Below are 17718 nucleotides of genomic sequence, written 5' to 3' on the forward strand. Positions count from 1 at the left end.
TCATGAGAGATATTGCTGTATGGTTTTTTCCTTATGGTTTTTTTCTGAAAAAAAAAAACATATCTTTTGAAATCAATCTTTTGAAAGAGATTATACAGACATGGTAGAATTTCTTCCTGAAACGTTTGGTAGTGAATCCATTTGGGCTATATGCTTAATTCTTGATAAATTAATGCTAGGACTAAATACATTTTGTTTGTTTGTTTTTTTAAGTAGGCTCCATACCCAACGTGGGGCTTGAACTCACAACCCCAAGACCAAGAGTCTCATGCTCTACTGACTGAGCCAGCCAGGCACCCCAAATAAAAATGAGTTCAGAAGGAGCTTTGATTACACTTTGGGTATTTGAGGTTAAAACCACAACTTTGTACATATGGGAGGGGCCTTCCCTACTGGGAGCCGTCATTCTCTGTGAAAAGCAGACAGTTTGGAGTCTCTGCTCAGATCAAAGATCACGTTTCTCCTGAACTTCCTACAACACCACTTCCTCACCTAAAAGAATGAGCCTGAGCACCAGGTTTGTATCATGTGACCTCCTTTCCTACCCTTTGGCTACATTAGTTTGGACCAGTGATGGACAATTGGCATAAACTGGACTAATGAGATTCTCCCTTCAGAGATTTGGGATTTAGGGACAAGAGGCCCAGTTTCTGCATAGAGTTGGAATTGAGGTATTTGAGACATGGGAATTGTGGACCCGTTTTTGTTGGATGTGTTCCACCAGAGAGGCATGAAGTTCTGCCTGCTAGGAGAGAAGGGTGAGGTGGAAACTGGTCAGGCTGCTGGGAACAAGCAGAGTGGTGCCAAGGGACTGCAGGGTGGAGAGGCTCACAAGACTCCGCTGGGGCCCAGGAAAGGACAGAGAAAGTATATGAGGGATTGGGTACTTTGGGTCTAAGGAGAGGGTGGGTGGCCTGCTTCTCAAGTTGGTTCTTGGAAAGGTGGCTGCAATGATTTAATCCCTCCTGCAGGGAACACAGGCAGTGGGGACAGAAACCAGACAGGTAAAGGCACTGAGTGTATTTATCCTCTCAGAACTGATGGGCAGAGACCAGCAAGGCAGGGAGGGCTCCTAGGTGAGTCTGGGCTACTCCGTATGGGAGTATGTCTACCATCCTCCTCCAAAGGCCAGGCTGTGGCTCGTGTTCTTCTCCTCAGGGAAAGAAAGTGATGTGGGGGCTGAAGCAAGGATTTGCCTGAACTGGAGCAACACGCTTCCCCACAGAGAGTGGCTGAGGGCTGAAGCAGGCCTGGGTCCAACCCACTTCTTCTCTTCCGCTCCCTGTGCCTAGCCCTTCAGGCCCCAGAGGAAAATCACAAGTGGAATCCATGGCTTGGGAAATAAAAAAAAAAAAGTCAGAAGGATTTTACTTAAACAGACTTTAATTAGAAGTAAATTGGAGTTTTGCATACAAATGCATTTTGGTTTTTAGCTTAGACATTATTAACTCTGAAGTGTGTATGTAGGTCAGTGTCCTTTTTGTGTGAGAATCCATCCTTTAAGTAGGTGGTCTTTATGGCCCCTTCTTGTTTGCCTGTGTCTACTGACAAGGTGTGATCTTGGACCAAGAATCCTGAATCTCCTTCAGGCACCTTCCTTTTCCCAGCCTCCTGAAAGCAAAGGCTCTGGCAAATACATGGGTGAGGCTGGGGTGGGTCCCGAGGTATCTTAAGCCACAGCTACCCCTTTGGGGAGAGGTCTCAGCTTTCTGAGTCCAGAGGGTAGGAGTACTGGCTCCCGGGGTAGCTCCAGAAGCGCAGGGCCACAAACACCACTGCCCCCAGCAGCAAGAGGGCTCCCAGCGCTCCAAAGAGGATCCCGAAAAAGGCTCCAAGCTTCACGCTCAGGTGCTCACAGTGTTCGCCCCAGGGCATGTAGATGGAGAAGGGCACGCAGCTGGGGACAAAGAGAGGGGACACGGTCAACAGGTCAACAGCGAGGAGGCCCCAGGAGGTTTTCCACCAAAGGCTGGCCTCCCCTCTGGGGAAGGAGGCGGAGCTGAAGTGTGGCCACTGGCTAGCGGAGACTGGCCCTGGGGTCAGCGCCACCTGGCCACAGGTGAGCATGCGCAGACACAGCCCTGGCTCCTCCTAGCGCTCCTTGGACCCGGGAGGCAATAGGGCTGGGTGGATCTGGGATTGCAGTGAGCATGAGGGTAGACACAGGGCACTGATACGACGTGAGGGCCCCGGGTGGCACTGCCCTTCTCCTCCTTAGCAGGCCTATAGGCTTAGTGCACTCCCTCACGGGAGCCCCTGAGACTGCTGATGAACCGAGGGGACTTAGGACACCAGTTGCAGAGGGCCTTCCCTGACAGGTACTCTTAAGGAGGGGCAGGGAGGGACCTAGACAGGAGGCAGTGGGTGCCTCTCCCACAGGCAGACAGTAGAATGTACACTCCAGAAGCAAAATCAGGTGGAAGAAGTTGCTTTTGGAACCCACATCCTGCTCCTTAACTTACCTTGGGCAGGTGCTTTACCTATCTCTTCCTTAAAATGCTCATAATACTGGGGCACCTGGGGAGCTCAGTCAGTTAAACACCCTACTGACTCTTTTTTTAAAAGAATGTTTTTATTTATTTCTGAGAGAGAGAAAGAGACAGTGTGAGCAGGGGAGGGTTAGAGAGAGAGAGAGGGAGACACAGAATCTGAAATAGGCTCCAGGCTCTGAGCTAGCTGTCAGCACAGAGCCCGATGAGGGGCTCGAACCCACGGACCGTGAGATCATGACCTGAGCCGAAGTCGGATGCTTAACCAACTGAGCCACCCAGGCGCCCCAACACCTGACTGACTCTTGATCTCAGCTTCGGTAGTGATTTCCACGCTGACCATGGAGCCTGCTTCGGATTCTGTTTCTCCCTCTCTCTACCCCTCCCCCGCGCGCGCGCGCACACACACACTCTCTCTCTCTCTCTCTCTCTCTCTCTCTCTCTCTCTCTCTCAAAATAAATACATAAGCTTTTAAAAAATGTTCATAATACCTACCTAGTAGCTGGTTAGAGTATTAGAGGTAATGTAACATCTTTATTCTGCACACAGAGTAGGCACTCACACATCTTTTTCCTGGTTGCTTTTTCTCTGATCCCTATTCTCTCAGTTACAGAAGAGCCATCCTAACTTTCAGACACCACAAAATACCATGGGGTTTGTGGGCCCCTTGCAGCATCTTTGCCCAGCTCGGATTCCCCAGCACTGCCCTTCCTGCCCTCTCCCCGACTCACCTGCAGCGGGGCCCTTGGGGCAGGTGCTGGCACTGGCCTCCGTGCTCACAGTAGCCCTCACTGCACGGAGACACGCAGGTCAGGCCACTCTGGGGGCTGTAGACCAGGTGGTAGCCCTTGTAGCCATTGCATTTGAAGTAAGTCTCCAGTGTGCTCACGTTCACTGTCAGGTAGGACACAGAGGAACATGGAAAGCAATCAGTAACACCAAATATATACCTTTCCAATCAAGAATTCCATTTTTAGGCATTTATCCTGAGAAATAATAGGAAAAGTGTGCAAATACATATGTTCACGGAAGTCTAGAGCAGCATGGTTTATAATAGCAACAATGTTTAATAGGAGGGACTTTGTTAAGGAATATTGTGCAACCACCATGGTATGGAAAGTGCATTGGTTAAGAGCAGATGCTTTGAAGAAAACCAGACCTAAGATGAAATTCAAACTCTACTACTAACAAGTTGGGGGAAATTTCTTATCTCTTTCAGCCTTGATTTCCTTATCTTTTATAATAAGGAAACGATAATAAGAGTAACTACCATGCTGTGAAGGTTAAAGGAGATAATAAATACAAAATATTCAGTACATTGCCTAACACAGTAAGCACTCAATAAGTGGTCACTATTGGTATAACACTCTGTTTCAATAAAGTATAGCACACTATGCTAAAATGTATGATAAAATAACAAATCAAATGGGAATACATACATAATACACAAAGTAATATGTTCACAATTGCTTAAGTAATGAGGTTATCAAAACATTAGACACTACTTTATCCTTTATTATAAAAAATATTGATAGGTGTGAAGATCCTTATGTGCAAAAGGAAATTCAGAAGGCTATGTGCAAAATGGACTTGTCTTTGGGGATTGGAATTACAGGCGATTTTTTTTCTTTTTGTTAATTTGCATTTCCTAAAGCTTCTACAAAAAAACATATTGTACTTGTATGATAAAAATGGTGGGGGGTTTGGTCTGTTTTCTTTAATAAAAGTCATAGTCAGGTCTAGGGCAGTTGTTCCCTTACCCGGACCCCTACCCCGTACTGCACATATGCAGAGTAGTTCAGAGGATTTCACACTGTTGCCCCCCGGAGGGAGGAGGCCCAGCCCAGATTCTAGAAGAAGCTCTTGCTTGTTCCCACCCTCCAGTAACACACTGGCTTCTGTTGGGTTTGGCGTGGTCACTGCCCTGTTCTCTGCTTCACTCCCAACATAGTGAAAGCTATTCCTTTCCTTCCCTGGTAAGCTTACCAACTCATCTCACTCTTGTTCGAGGATAACAAGTGGCTATCACAGTTAAGGGAACTCAGAAATCCCATCTCCCTGTCCAGATGGGGGTGTTAAAGTTTGGATTGGGCATGGCTTTTGCATTGGGTCACACCTTTCCAGGAGGGGACATCTCTGTCCCCGGGCCAGGTCTCCAGTCTTTAGCTTAATATCCTCCAGCTGGAGGGCAAAGGTAAAAGGGATGTCCCTGCTTATGTTTATAAAATGCAAAGGTATTTTAACAAAATCATTAACAATTTTATTAAAAGAAAGAAAATCATTAGTGGTGATGGTCAGAAATTGACAATTAGAGTAAATGCTCCATGAAACTATATCCCTGGGAATTCATCAAGCAGTATATTGTGCTCTGCTCTTGTATCTATAAAGCTGGTAGGTAAAATGCTTATCATTTCCTTCAGAGGAGTGCCAGGGTAGTTCAGATGGTTAAGCATCTGACTTCAGCTCAGGTCATGATCTCACAGTCCGTGAGTCCAAGCCCCGCATCGGGCTCTGCTGACAGTTCAGACCCTGGAACCTGCTTCAGATTCTGTGACTCCCTCTCTCTCTTCCCCTCCCCTACTCCTGCTCTGTCTTTCAAAAATAAATAAACATTAAAAAAAAACTTTTTTAAAATCACAAACAAAAAACTAAGTAAGTTACTTGCTTCTTGCTTATCTGTGGCTCTCCATAGAAAACTTTTCCACCCTGGCTTTGTGTGGGCTGAAGATCTGTGATAGGTCCCCTTCATTCACCTCCTCCCTCAGCTGTCCCTGTGACTATCCCCAGGATAGTGACTCACGAGCCTTCACACTGTACACATCTTCTCTGGAGATGGAGTGGAAGTTCACGTTGGTCCTGGGCTCCTCACTTCTGTTCCATCTCTTCCATGAGGCCTGGGGTAAGAATGCCTCTACCACTGCATCCAGCAGCTTGGTGTTCAGAAAGTCGATAACAGGACCCCGAGGGAGGTACTGGAACTCCGAGATGACATTCCAGCATTGAAGGTATCTTCCCGGGGCCTGTGCTGCCCCGGAATTGCTGTGAGGGAGGGGTAGAGTGAGGCATTAAGGGTAGAAGGGGAAGGGAGGACCTGGGGACAGGGCAGGGACAGTCCCACTTACATTTGCACCACTTGGCTGTTCTGGAGAAAGGCCCTCACATCCAGCTTCCTCAGTCTGTAGGCCACCTAGGGAGTGGGTGGGGGGGTGGGAGTGAGGCCCAGTCCAAAGAGGAGACCCTTCCCACTTGAATGCATTTATTTATCCATGCCTCGCTCCTTCTTTGCACATGAGCGCCAGGACCTACAGAATATTTCTCATCCATTCCTGCTCCCCTACACCCCAGCCTAACCTGGTAACTCGCATGGGTTCCTGCTTAATAAAAGTTTGTTGGTGCAGGGCACCTGGGCGGCTCAATCAGTTAAGCATCTGACTTTTGATCTCAGCTCAGGTCATGATCTCACGGTTCGTGAGTTCGAGCCCCACACTGCACCCTGCACTGACAGTGCGGAGCCTGCTTGGGATTCTCTCTCTCCCTCTCTCTCTGCCCCATTCGTGCTCTCTCATGCCCCCACTTGTGCTTGCTCTCTCTCAAAAATAAATAAGTAAACATTAACAAAAAAGTTTGTTGGTAAGTGAAGGCATACCTCCGTGCCTCCAATGACAAGGGGAAAATCTGGAATGAGTGCCTCCTGCCTTGCCTCGCTTCTGTGACTCATCCAATCATTCTCTCCCCACGTGTATATTGAACACTGATTATGTTTAGCCAGACCTAGGGGATGGTCAGGTGCTGGGGACTTCAAGCTGACTCAGAAACAGTCTATACTCAGAGACCCATAGTCTGGTGAAGTGAATAAGCATGAACAGATTTTACTATTCAGAGTGTGGAATGCTGTAGTATTAGCAATAGTAATAATTATTATCATAATTTTTTGAACACTTGTGTTTCAGGCACTGCAGTTAGTGCTTTACATACATTATCATTTAAAACTTGACACAACCCATTGAAATAGGTACTATTATTATTTCTGTGTTACAGAGGAGACATCAAATAATTTGTCCAATTGTTACACCTGCTCTGGGGAATGGGAGAGCCAAGATTTTAACCTGGGTATGTAGGATTCTAGAGCCTCAATAATTCAACTACTGTGGTACTCTCTCTGAGGCTGAGGAATGGACAAGGGCATAGGAGCCAAGAAGAGGGAGATGCTAGCCTCCTCTGGGAAGTCAGGGAAGGCTTCCTGGAGGCAAAATGGCTTCTCATGTTTCTACCATATGCTACTCAAGTGCAGGTCTCAGGGGATACTCAGAAGGAGAGGCTGGGGTGACGTGACCCCCCCTAGACAATTGTGGTCTAGTTATTCCAGTCCCCTTAGAGGGCTCTGTCTGGGGATTCCATCCCCTGCCTTCCCTGGGGCAGGAGGCTCCAGCCTCCTCTGGCAACTGAATCTAGATGGATGGTGAGATGTAGAACATATAAGTGATGTCCAGGACCAAACCCTAAACCTGCCAAGACCCACCTCCCCACCCAGAGCTGGCCTGGAGCACTGACCGAGGCATTGACATCTGTTACGGAGGCATTTTCTTCTTCCCTGAGCAAGAGCCGGATGATTCTTACGGGAAGCTCTGGAGATGGGAGAAGCAGATTCACAATCACCTCACGGTTTATGCAGACTTACCCAAGAAGTTTGCTGGGTCAGCTCAGGGAGGCTGCCCCATTCTACAGTGACAAAAGGTCACCAGAGGAGTCAGAAGTGACTGATTCTGCTGAACCTCACCCTAGTGCCCATTCCACTATGGTCAGGGCTTCCTCACTCTCGTCTCTCTGGGCCGTGAGGTCACCTCCAGTCTTTCCTCAGCAGACTGCTCAGGCTTGGGACTTGTGCCTTGGCCGCTGCCCCCCAACCGCAGCTCCCAAAGCCTACCACCACCTGAGAGATTTGGAGCTCTGCCCTGTTGAGTTTGAGGAACGAAGCTCTGACCCCCGAGTCCCCCATCTTCCGCCAAGTGAGAGACATATGAAGGCAGAGGGCAGCTGTTGGTACCTTGGTGGATGGTTGGAGTGAAATTGTTCCCAGCCAGGAAGCAGCGGGTGTCGGTGAAGGCTGGGGGGCAGGCGCAGGTGGGATGGCAGTCTAGCGTCTGGGAGATGTAGCAGTGGCCCTGGTTGTAGCAGTAATTCACAGGGCAGGACACGTTCTGACAGAGGGGAGAGTTCTCCAGAGCTGCAGAGGGAGTGGGGAGGCTGGCAGCATAGGGCTGGGCAGCCGTGGGGAGACCCAGCCCACAGAAAGCGGCTCCTGGGACAGGCTTGCTTTCCTTCCCCCAAAGTCCATTCAGTCTGTGTTTTGCTTATGAGTCATTCTGAGCCCCAAGCTATCCTTCTCTCCTTTTCCAGGTATTTCTTTGCTGGGAAACCCCAGCATGTAGGTGTTCTCCCATTTCTGCCGAGGGAATGGCGTGTTTGTCAGACCCCCTGCGTCAGGAAAGGACCCAGAGGCCTGGCAGGAGAAGGGCCCGCCAGCCTGCTTTCCTTACTTCCGTCCTTCTGTCTGCCTTGTAAAGCTGTGGCTCTACCCACTCAGGCCTCTGCTCAGAAGACCCAGTGGCCTCTCCATTTCGTTTGGGCACTTTAGGGGACTTAGTGAAAGTCTCACTGTGATCTCCCTCATCATGACTTCACTGGAGCCTTGGCTTGCTGGCTGCTGCGGGACGTCTCCCCCCTCCCCCAGGCCTTCTTCAGTCTTTTGCCCTGGGTTTCCCCCATCAGGGCCTCAGGTCTGCTCTGTCCTTCCTTCCCCCTTCCTGCACAATCTCTTCTCCTTCAGCCTCGTACCTCACCCCGTGTCCTCACCTCCTTACCATACCCCCTTGCAGTGAGTACTCTAAAGACGTACTGGAAGAGGGGGGGAAATGGTTTGCCCTAGGCCCTCAAGGTGTCAACTGTCCCCAGGCCCTCCTCCTGCCAGGGCCCTGTTCCCGGCTCACCTGCACAGTGACGCCCATCTCCAGTCAGGTTTTGGGGGCAGGCCTCGCAGCCCACCCCAGGAGTGCACTTTACATTCGGGAAGCACGGCTCCTCGCAGGGGTCCCTGGAGCGTTTGCAGTAGGGGCCAAAGGTGTTCCCATCACACTTGCAGCTGGCCACCTGGAATGGGTTGCTGATCACCAGGGAGCCGGGAGGCTGAACCATTAAAGGCTTCTGGGTGGTTCTGTACTGACCCCTCTGGTCTGAGAACCCATGAACCTGGAGTCCTTGTCTTAATTCTGCCAGCCTCTGCTTAGCACCCTCTTGACCAGGCCGTGGTCCTGTACATTCTTGCCAAGTGCACTGGGCCCCCCCGGGGCATTCGTTCCCCTGACCCCTCTGCCTGGTGCCTGCCCTGGGGTCTCAGACACTTACTTTCCTCTCACACCGCATCTCCTTGCCTGAAACCCTTTCCAGACTATGACAGGCACCAACTAAATATTCTACTATCCTACCCAAGCTCAGTTTCCTCCATCACCTTCCCTTGCTGATTCCCAAATCAAGAAGACAGAGCCTTACTGCTAAGTACAGCGAGAGCACGCGGCAACCAGAACGATGGCACAGGGGTGGTACGGATTCCCAAAACCTTATCAACACCCATGCTCTTTCTCTTCTGACACCCCTACTCTTTCCTCTCTAATCTCTAATCTCCCTAAAATGAAACCCACCAACACTGTCTACTTCCAAGACTGGATATTTTGGGATACCTAAAATAATATATTGATTTTTATCTCTGTTTTTCCCAGCCCATATCTTTTTCCTTTTCTACCCCTTGGACTCCTCCACCTCTACGTCTCTCAGGTAGGAATTCTTGGTTCATGCCTCAGGAGAAGGGTGTGTGTGTATAAGGGGTGGAGGGGATGATGTGGTATCATCTGTGTCTCTCTCTCTCAGAAATAAATGAAACATTTAAAAAATTAAAAAAAAAACTTGAACGGAGAAAGATTTTTATCCAAAATGAAGAGATCTTTCTTTTAGCTGGGAGGAGAGAGTAAAATAGAAAGCAAGGGGTTCTGGGGTGTCAACATCAAAGGGGACCTACACCTCTCTTTGCAACACCACAATGATGAGACCTCAGAGAGAAATGGCTGTGTGGTGCTTCTAGGCAGATGGAAACTTAGACCACCTTATGAAAGTTTTCCCATGTCTGAGCAGGGCATTGAGGCCACAGAGCACCTCTGTAGGCCTGAAGTGGAGGGAGCGTGGAACCTGTGATCTGTATGGGTTCATGCCCAGGGATCACAAGGACACCTTCCTGCCCCACATCTCCTTGCCTCGTTCTAGAACTGTGGAGCTGGGAACCCCTGGGGAGCTTTAAGGGAGGCTGAGGTGGATGTCTCCTGTCAGCCTGGCAGAGTGGGAGCTGGGAGATAAAAACTCAGTTGAGCTATAAGCAGTGAAGAAAGTTCTGTTTCTTTTTTTTTAATAGTTTATTGTCAAGTTGGTTTCCATATAACACCCAGTGCTCATCCCAACAAGTGCCCTCCTCCATGCCCATCACCCCCCTTCCCCTCTCCCCCACCCCCATCAGACTTCAATTTGTTCTCAGCATTCAAGAGTCTCTCATGGTTTGTCTCCCTCCCTTTCCCCAACTNAAGTCGGACGCTTAACCGACTAAGCCACCCAGGCGCCCCTCTTCCCAACTGTTTATCCCCTTCTCTCCCCCATGGTTCTCTGTTAAGTTCCTCCTATTCCTCCTATACGTGCAAGAGTTCTGTTTCTTATACATGTACGTTTATGGACTGAGATTGGGATCGGCTCTACTCACCCACCACAGCTCCCAACACACAGAGTACCACAGAGGGACTGAAGTATGACATCCCTTCAGTTCCCACCACCTTTCCCCTCAACAAGGAAACTTCCCTCCCAACCTCCTCCCAATACTCACCTCCAGGGAGGAATTGCCCACCCAGCTGGTCTGGTTGTATAAACACTGGCTCTCTTCCCTGCAAGCACAGACCACTGTCTTTGGCTGGAGTACAGATGACAAGTTGACTTTGACATTTCTTGCTAGAATCTCCAGAGTGAATGGTTCCAACAACTTTGGTGTCCATAACAATGTCCCATTCTCTGCCCCAGGGAAAACAAGACCATTGAGAGCTCGGGGCCTTGACTGTTGTGCCGTCTGACACATCCTGGAATCTAATACCCTGGGTGCTGACACTGGCCTTCCCCCACCTTTCTCAGACCACCCCTCAAATGTCATTAGACATTTCTTTGAACAAGGATGGTTTCCTGGAGTGATCCTAGTCACGTCCCAAGCTGGAGGTAGCATGAGCCCCACTAACTGATTGTAGGGTAGAACTCCACAGAAGGGAAGGGAGATAACCCCTGAATAGACCCCAAAGGGCAACCCCTTCCTGGGCCTGCAGCAGGATGGGACATCTAGGAGGGAAGAGAAAAGGACCAGTATGATGCTTCTCCAGGCTATACTGCAGACTAAACTGGCTTCCCCTTTACATTCCTTGTCCCGATTTCTCACCCACTCCCTCGCTTCTTGGACCTTTGACTTTCAGACACCTGACAACAGTAAAACATTGTCAACAAGGACTCCTATGATCAAAACCCATCTTGTTTTCCAAGAAAATAAGAAAGTCTCCTTAAAATAGTAGGTTGAAAGTTACTGATAAGAGGGAACAGATGAGAGAAACTTGCAGACTGTCACTCTTCAGAAGAGGAGCCCAGTGGAGGAGAAAATCTCCTAATGCCATTGGCTAGCACCTGACAGAATGCCACATAGAGCCAAAGGATACAGACAAAGAAGTCCCTTCTTATGCCCAGAGAAAGAAAATAAGGCAGATGCTCTGAGCTCAAAATAAGGTCCCTAATAGATTTGGTTTAGCAGAAAATAGTCACTAGCATCATTGGTCCTGGCAACCAAAGGCAAGTTGCATCCTGTGGGCTTTGGCTTTTTGACCCAGATCATGGTTGCAGGACTGGGGGTCCCCACACCATTACTGACAGAGAGAGTTGAGACTTGGCTTGGTTCCAGCGGAGAAAAGCCACAAGGAGAGACAAAGTTAGGCAAATGTGGTTGACAAACATAAAAGTAAATGAGAAACATACCAAATGAAGATACTTGTATCTTTAAATCATGTTCCACATTATATCCTTCTTTTAATAGATTTGAAAATGTTTTAAATTCAAACTGAGGGTTGATGGGGGGAGTGGGGAGGGGAAGGGGGGTGATGGGCACATAGGAGGGCACTTGTGGGGATGAGCACTGGGTGTTATATGGAAACCAACTTGACAATAAACTATTTAAAAAAAGAATATGTTTTAAATTCATATTTTTAATGGTTATATTTTATTCTAATAATTTGGTTATTGCATAAAGATGGTTAGAGATGATTGCATGTTCTTGGATTTGAGGTGAAATCACCTTTGAATCACTTGAATTCAAGTTCAAGTGCAGCTAACTGGCCAGATTGCTGGAAGCCCATCACTGTTATTCACTGGGGGCACTATCTGAATCTTAGGGATTACTCCAAGAAATGCTAGTCCTAGATTTTCCAATGGAAAAGTGGAATGAAGTTGCACAGGATATGATAATGCAAAATTACCTAAAGTTTGACTCTGACCACATTCTTTACACCTGCAGACAACTGTTCTTACCAAAGAGCTTGAAGTCAGTGTTGCTGTTTCTCAGGGTGAATACGACGTTTTCAGAGCGGCTGGTGTACTGAGTCAGCTTGGTCTGCCCCAGGTAGGCTCTCACCATTTGATCACCCTCAATAGAAGGTGGATACTTACCTGAAACACAAAGAGGGATTCAAGGTTTGGGGCAGGACACTTTCTTGCCTCATAGGCAAGTCCTCTGGTTTGTGTGAGGCATTCCGTGGGCTGTGACCCACCTCTGGAAGCAGGAATGATTCTGTGTATCTGCTTTCAGATCTATATAGAGCAGGTTGGGGTTGTACTGCCCACTTGGCCAAATCATTATTTTCTCTTTATCTTTTCCCCACACAGGATTCAGGTCAAGTTCTCTCTTGATCAGAGTGCTATGCTGGACATGGTACAAAGTGTTGTTCAGACCATTACAGAGTTTTACCTTTGGAAGAGGGCTGAAAACCATGAGGGTAATCTCTAGATGGGCATTGCATTTGTCAGTAAATAGAGGAAAATGCCTTTTCACTGGTTGGGGCACCAGGGTGGCTCAGTTGGTCAAGCATCCAACTCTTAATTTCTGCTCAGGTTATGATCTCACAGGTCATGAGTTCGAGCCCTACATTGGACTCTGCACTGACAATGTGGAGCCTGCTTGGGATTTTCTCTCTTCCTCTCTCTCTCTGCCCCTGTCTTGTTCTCTCTCTCTCTCTCTCAACAAATAAACTTAAAAAAAAAAGACCTTTTCACTGATATCTGTGTTTTGGAGCCCTGCTATTTCCATTTCATTGTTCATTCATTCATTCACTCAGTCAGTCAGTTAACACATATTTATTGAGTCCCTCACATATGGCTGGCACTATTCCATGTAGTGAGGACACAGCAATAATAAATAATAAAAAAGATATCTGTGCAAATTAGAAAATATGCTAGGTAGTTGTAAATGCAAAGGAAAAAATAAAGCAGGAAAGGTGAATAGGAAGTATGGGTAAATGTGAGCTTTTAGACAGGCTAGTCAAGAAAGGCACTGCTGATGGGGCTCCTGGGTGCCTCAGTCAATTAAGTGTCCAACTTTGGCTCAGATCATGATCACACAGTTTGTGGGTTCGAGCCCCGCGTTGGGCTCTGTGCTGACAGCTAGCTCAGATCCTGGAGCCTACTTCAGATTCTGTATCTTCCTCTCTCTCTGACCCTCCCCTGCTCATGCTGTCTCTTTCTCTCTCTCTGTCTGTCTCTCAGAAATAAATAAAACAGTAAAAAAACCGTTCAAAAATTTTTTAAAAATAAATTATTAAAAAAAAAAGAAGAAAGGCACTGATAAGAAGACAACTCTATTTGCATAAGGCCTTGAAGGAGGTGAGGGTCTGTCTGGAGGAAGGGGGGCCAGGCAGACCACAATAGGTGTGGAGTTGGCAGGGAGCCTGGTGTATTTGAAGAACACAGAGAAGCCAGGGTATGTGGAGTGGAGGGTGCAGGGTAGGGAGGAACAGAGGAAGAGTTTGAGAGGCCCGGGGGTTAAGTTGGAAAAGGCTGTGAAGGTCATCACAGAGCGAGCTGGAGAGTCATGGGAGGATGAGTAGAGGAAAAACGTGAACAAAAGTATCTGTTATGTTTGAAAAACATGCAGCTTAAAAGAATATCATGAAAGAGGGGGTACTCCTCATCTGCCATCCAAGTCTGCAAATGCCTCCCTGAAAATGCCACTTACTGAGGGTGGTGTTCATCAGCTGGTATCTGCTAATGAGCATCTTAGTGTTCAGGCCGGTCTTCATATTTCCTGTGGCCAGGCTGTCATAGATGCACTGCTCATCTCCATCACAATCAGAGGCCAGACTTTCACTTGAATGGTTGTTCTTCAGTTGGAAAAGGAAGACAGGGGTGAAGTTGGAAGGCAGAGTGTTGTCTCTCTTGCCAAGGAGTCTTGTATCATTGATTTCCCCTAGAACACACAAGGTTAAATGGTACAGGTACCAGGGATGGGATTCCAGCTATACTTCTGCTATGTCCACTCCTTACCCTCACTCTATATGCCTTGGGGGGAAGGAGGGGGATGTGGGGGGGGGGTGATGTGACTTCAGCTTTTGAGGCTGGAAATCTCTGCTCTAGTGAGTGAGGGCCACCATTTTCCTTGCCTTCTCTTCCAGGTAGAGAAACGCAGGTGAGATGGGGATGGAGAGGACGACTCTGGGGTGGCAGGCACCAGCATCCTCAGCATTTCCTCTTGGCCTTTCTAACCCTCCTTTACAAAGGATGGAGATCTGGCTCCCACAGGCCTGAGGGAGACAATACTACCTTCATCCCAGCCCAGCCACATCTACCCCAAGGACTCTGAGGCCCGGACTCACAGGTCATTCCAAATTGATAAAGCTGCCACTCATCGCTTTTGTTGAGAATGGTGGAGCCATTGGGCATCTTGAAGTCATCATCTGGATTGTCATTCCAGACTCCTGAGGGACAGAGTAGAAGGTTGGCCACCCTGGGACTGTGGCTCTCCCCTTCCCTGAGGAGCATCCAACGGGTCACATTCAAGGTGTGAGGGGGAGTAGAGGGCCTGGGAAGCCCCTTCTGGTGTATCTGTTCTCAGTTCAGTCGTTCCAGAGGAAGGACTCATAGCCCACCCCTCTGTCTCAGGGATAGAGGAGGAGAAAATGGAGGAGGAAGGGGGAGGAAGTAGGGGCTGGAGGGAGAGGAAGGGCATCCTCAAAGCCCCCTCGGCTGCCCTGGAACTAGAGCTTTGGGAGAATAAGAAATGAGCCTCAAAGGAAGGTGAAGAGGTCCCTTGCCCCTCCCACCTCTCTGCCCTCAGGGTTCTGTCCCAAGGAGGCTGAGAAAGGGAAGCTCAGCCTGGGATGTCCACAAGCCAGCTGGATGCGGAGCTGCCTATGATCTGGGACCCAAGCTCTTGATACTGCTGCTGCTGCTGCTGCTGCTTCAGAGGCAGAGTCCTGTCTGCTTCTCACCCAGAAGGCCCTCTGTGCTGTTTCGATACTCCTCCGGGAGGCTGCAGGAGGCATGGAGGATGTTGGAGAGGGCAATCACAGAGATGGTCACAGTCCCATCAAAGCTGGCTGACACCAGGGAGCCGTTGCGGGTCACTACAATGCCAGTGGTGTTGAATATCTCCTGGCCTGGGATGTTGGGAGACAGATGAGAAAGAAGCCAGCGTTGGAACCCTGCAGACCCAAGACTTGGTAGTAGTGGAGGGTCAAGATGTTGAGGGGGGAGACTGAGAGCAGCTCTGGGGTGTCCTGGGAGTGCCTTCTCCAAGGGTCAAATGCCACACTCACAAGACACCCCCTTCTTCTTGGAGACTGGAGACAGGGGCCACTACAGACAGGCCATCACCACACAGGAGGAAGGAGAGAAGTGAGCAGAGAAAGCAGTGAAGAAGCTGTTCAGGTACAGCTGCTGAAAGAACAGGGGGTGAAGCAGGGCTGCCAGCCCCTCTCCTCTGCCCCAGTGCTGCTACCTCCACACTGCGCCCAGGCACTGGGTTCCCTGCTGAAGCCTGACCCTGGAAAGCAGGACAGCTGACAGCTGTCCCCAGCCTACCTTCTGAGTCTTCACGGTTAGTCTCAAACGACACAGTCTGGTTATTGACCTGCACGTGGATTGTGTCATTGGGTTTGAGGAGCCATCGAACCTGGAAGAGAAGTGGAGGAGGCTTAAGCCTGAGGTAGTCCAAGAGGCTGAGAGAGGAGCCTGCAGAGAGTCTGGACTTGAGCCCCAGAGGAACATGTAGGTGGGTGTGATGAGGTTATGGTAGCTAACATCCTGGGAGAGCTTAGCATAGGCCAGGCTCAGAGGGAGGCACATTTCTTAGATTATCTCATTTAAATTGCACAATAGCCCAGCAAGGTAGGTAGTATTATCTTCATTTTACTATAAAAAAGCTGAGGCACTGGAAATTCAGTTGTTTCTTCAGAATCACATGGCTGGTGGAGCCAGGAGCCGAACCCCCCTGTCTCTAGGGTTGAGTCTCAAACTACTACACTGGTAGGATGTATCCTCCCTCCTTCCTGCCCTGTTTCTTTCTTCCTTCTCTCTCTCCTCCTTGGCACCCCTGCCTCACTCACTGCAATGGGGTCCAGGCTGCTGCTGTTGTATGTAGCTGCAAAGGCAATGAAGTTGGTGGCCTGGGCTGAGCTGGTCTGAGCAGTGCGGCCCTGCAGCAGGAAAGAGGAGTTTCTGTCCCAGGCCCGGACCAGCAGGAAGTCACCCAGCCCGTTGAAGGTATAATTGGCACCATCCAAGGTGGTGATGTGGGGGTCCCCAAACATCCAGGCTGGAAACAACAAAAGACCACATTGGCATGGCAGTCCAGGGAAGGGTCTGAGATTCCCCTGCTTCCAGGCAGACTCAAGCCCGGGAGGGGTTCACTGAGTGTAGAACCATCCCCTACCCAAGTTCACACAGACTCATTACCTCTGCCCCCTGCCTTCTCACCCCTTCCCCAATGCCATGTATAAAACCCCTCCGTTTGCCATTGGCCACACATTGGAACCATCTCCATCTTCCCTTGTGGCCACAGCCCATCCCCAGGAAGCTAGTGCTTCCCTGGTCCAGGCCCCAAGAAGCTATGCCCTCACCCCAGATCTCTGCCTCAGCCCTGCCCCAAGGCCAGCCCCAGCAGCCTCACCGGGTCTTGGGGGCCGGTACCCAGCACAGCTGATGCGGGGCCGCCTTTGCTGGTACAGGGCACAGAAGGAGGGCTTGTCGCTTCCACGGCAGCACCAGTCCCACGGCTCCAGCTCTTGGTCTGTGGAGAAGAGCAGCCTATTGCTGGCAGACAGAGCACCTGCAGAGCCCGGCTAAAAGGTTTGGTAGGGCAGGATGACATGAGCAGCAAGCGCATGGTTTGGGAATCAGGCACACCTCAGGTCAGATCCTGCCCCACTCAGTAACCTCAGGTCATTGACAGTTACGGTCTCCCTTGCAGGCTTGCTGGAGCTGTGTGCTAATGAGCTTTCTTTCTGAGCCCCTGGGCTCTCAAAGTGCAGGGGTGGGAGCATGCAGTTGATGGTCTGGGGGCCATGGAGGCTGCTGTGTTTTCAGGGGCAGGGGATGGGAAGGGGGAGGATGAGCACTACCCTGGTCCCCCAACCCTGTACTTCTTAGCTCCTCTGGAGGGTCTCTGTGGGAGATGATTCCATATCTCCCCCCAGACTGCCAGCTAATCTGGGTCCAGAGGGACAGCATCAGACTAGGTCCCCTCCTCTTCCCTAGAAAGATGCCCCCACTCTTGTCTGGGGCTATGGGGACAAGTGAAGATGGGACAAGGGGCACTTAATCATAAATCCCTAGGATGAAGCTTCCCAACATTATAAGATCAGGAAATCAATGGTTGGAGAGGGGAAGGAGCTGGGAGGGAATGGGGACAAAAGACTTCTTTCTTTGGGTCCCACTGCTTGGCTTGGTGCCCAGGCCTGGTCTCTGACAGAGAAGAGGAGAGAGCTCCAGAGAGGGTGGGGGTGAGATCTCGGTGGGACACACGTACCAAACTGCCAAGGAGTGCTCACTGTCCAGCCTTGGAGAAGCTCGCCCCAGGGCCCGTAGCTGCAGCACACGCCCCCGCTCCAGGAGGAGACGCGGCAG

The 17718-nt window shown here is 49.7% G+C and overlaps 1 protein-coding gene across 1 annotated transcript in view; it reads right to left on the reverse strand.

Moving 5' to 3' along the window:
- Nucleotides 1-1701: 1701 nt before the first annotated feature.
- MUC4 (mucin 4, cell surface associated) overlaps nt 1702-17718 on the reverse strand; it is a 44759-nt gene continuing 28742 nt past the window's right edge. The window contains exons 12-27 of the mRNA XM_077767724.1: nt 17621-17718; nt 16763-16882; nt 16200-16408; nt 15676-15766; nt 15084-15251; nt 14469-14570; nt 13832-14062; nt 12133-12270; nt 10406-10587; nt 8478-8637; nt 7535-7714; nt 7042-7115; nt 5613-5677; nt 5291-5529; nt 3222-3384; nt 1702-1897 (exon numbers count right to left, since the gene is read on the reverse strand). The exon at nt 17621-17718 is cut by the window's right edge and continues 27 nt beyond it. Of these exons, the coding sequence (XP_077623850.1) occupies nt 1702-1897; nt 3222-3384; nt 5291-5529; nt 5613-5677; nt 7042-7115; nt 7535-7714; nt 8478-8637; nt 10406-10587; nt 12133-12270; nt 13832-14062; nt 14469-14570; nt 15084-15251; nt 15676-15766; nt 16200-16408; nt 16763-16882; nt 17621-17718 (2416 nt within the window). The remainder of the gene's footprint in view (nt 1898-3221; nt 3385-5290; nt 5530-5612; nt 5678-7041; nt 7116-7534; nt 7715-8477; nt 8638-10405; nt 10588-12132; nt 12271-13831; nt 14063-14468; nt 14571-15083; nt 15252-15675; nt 15767-16199; nt 16409-16762; nt 16883-17620) is intronic.

Source organism: Crocuta crocuta, unplaced genomic scaffold (genome assembly GCF_008692635.1).
Source record: "Crocuta crocuta isolate KB4526 unplaced genomic scaffold, BGI_CrCroc_1.0 scaffold45, whole genome shotgun sequence".
NCBI lineage: Eukaryota > Metazoa > Chordata > Mammalia > Carnivora > Hyaenidae > Crocuta > Crocuta crocuta.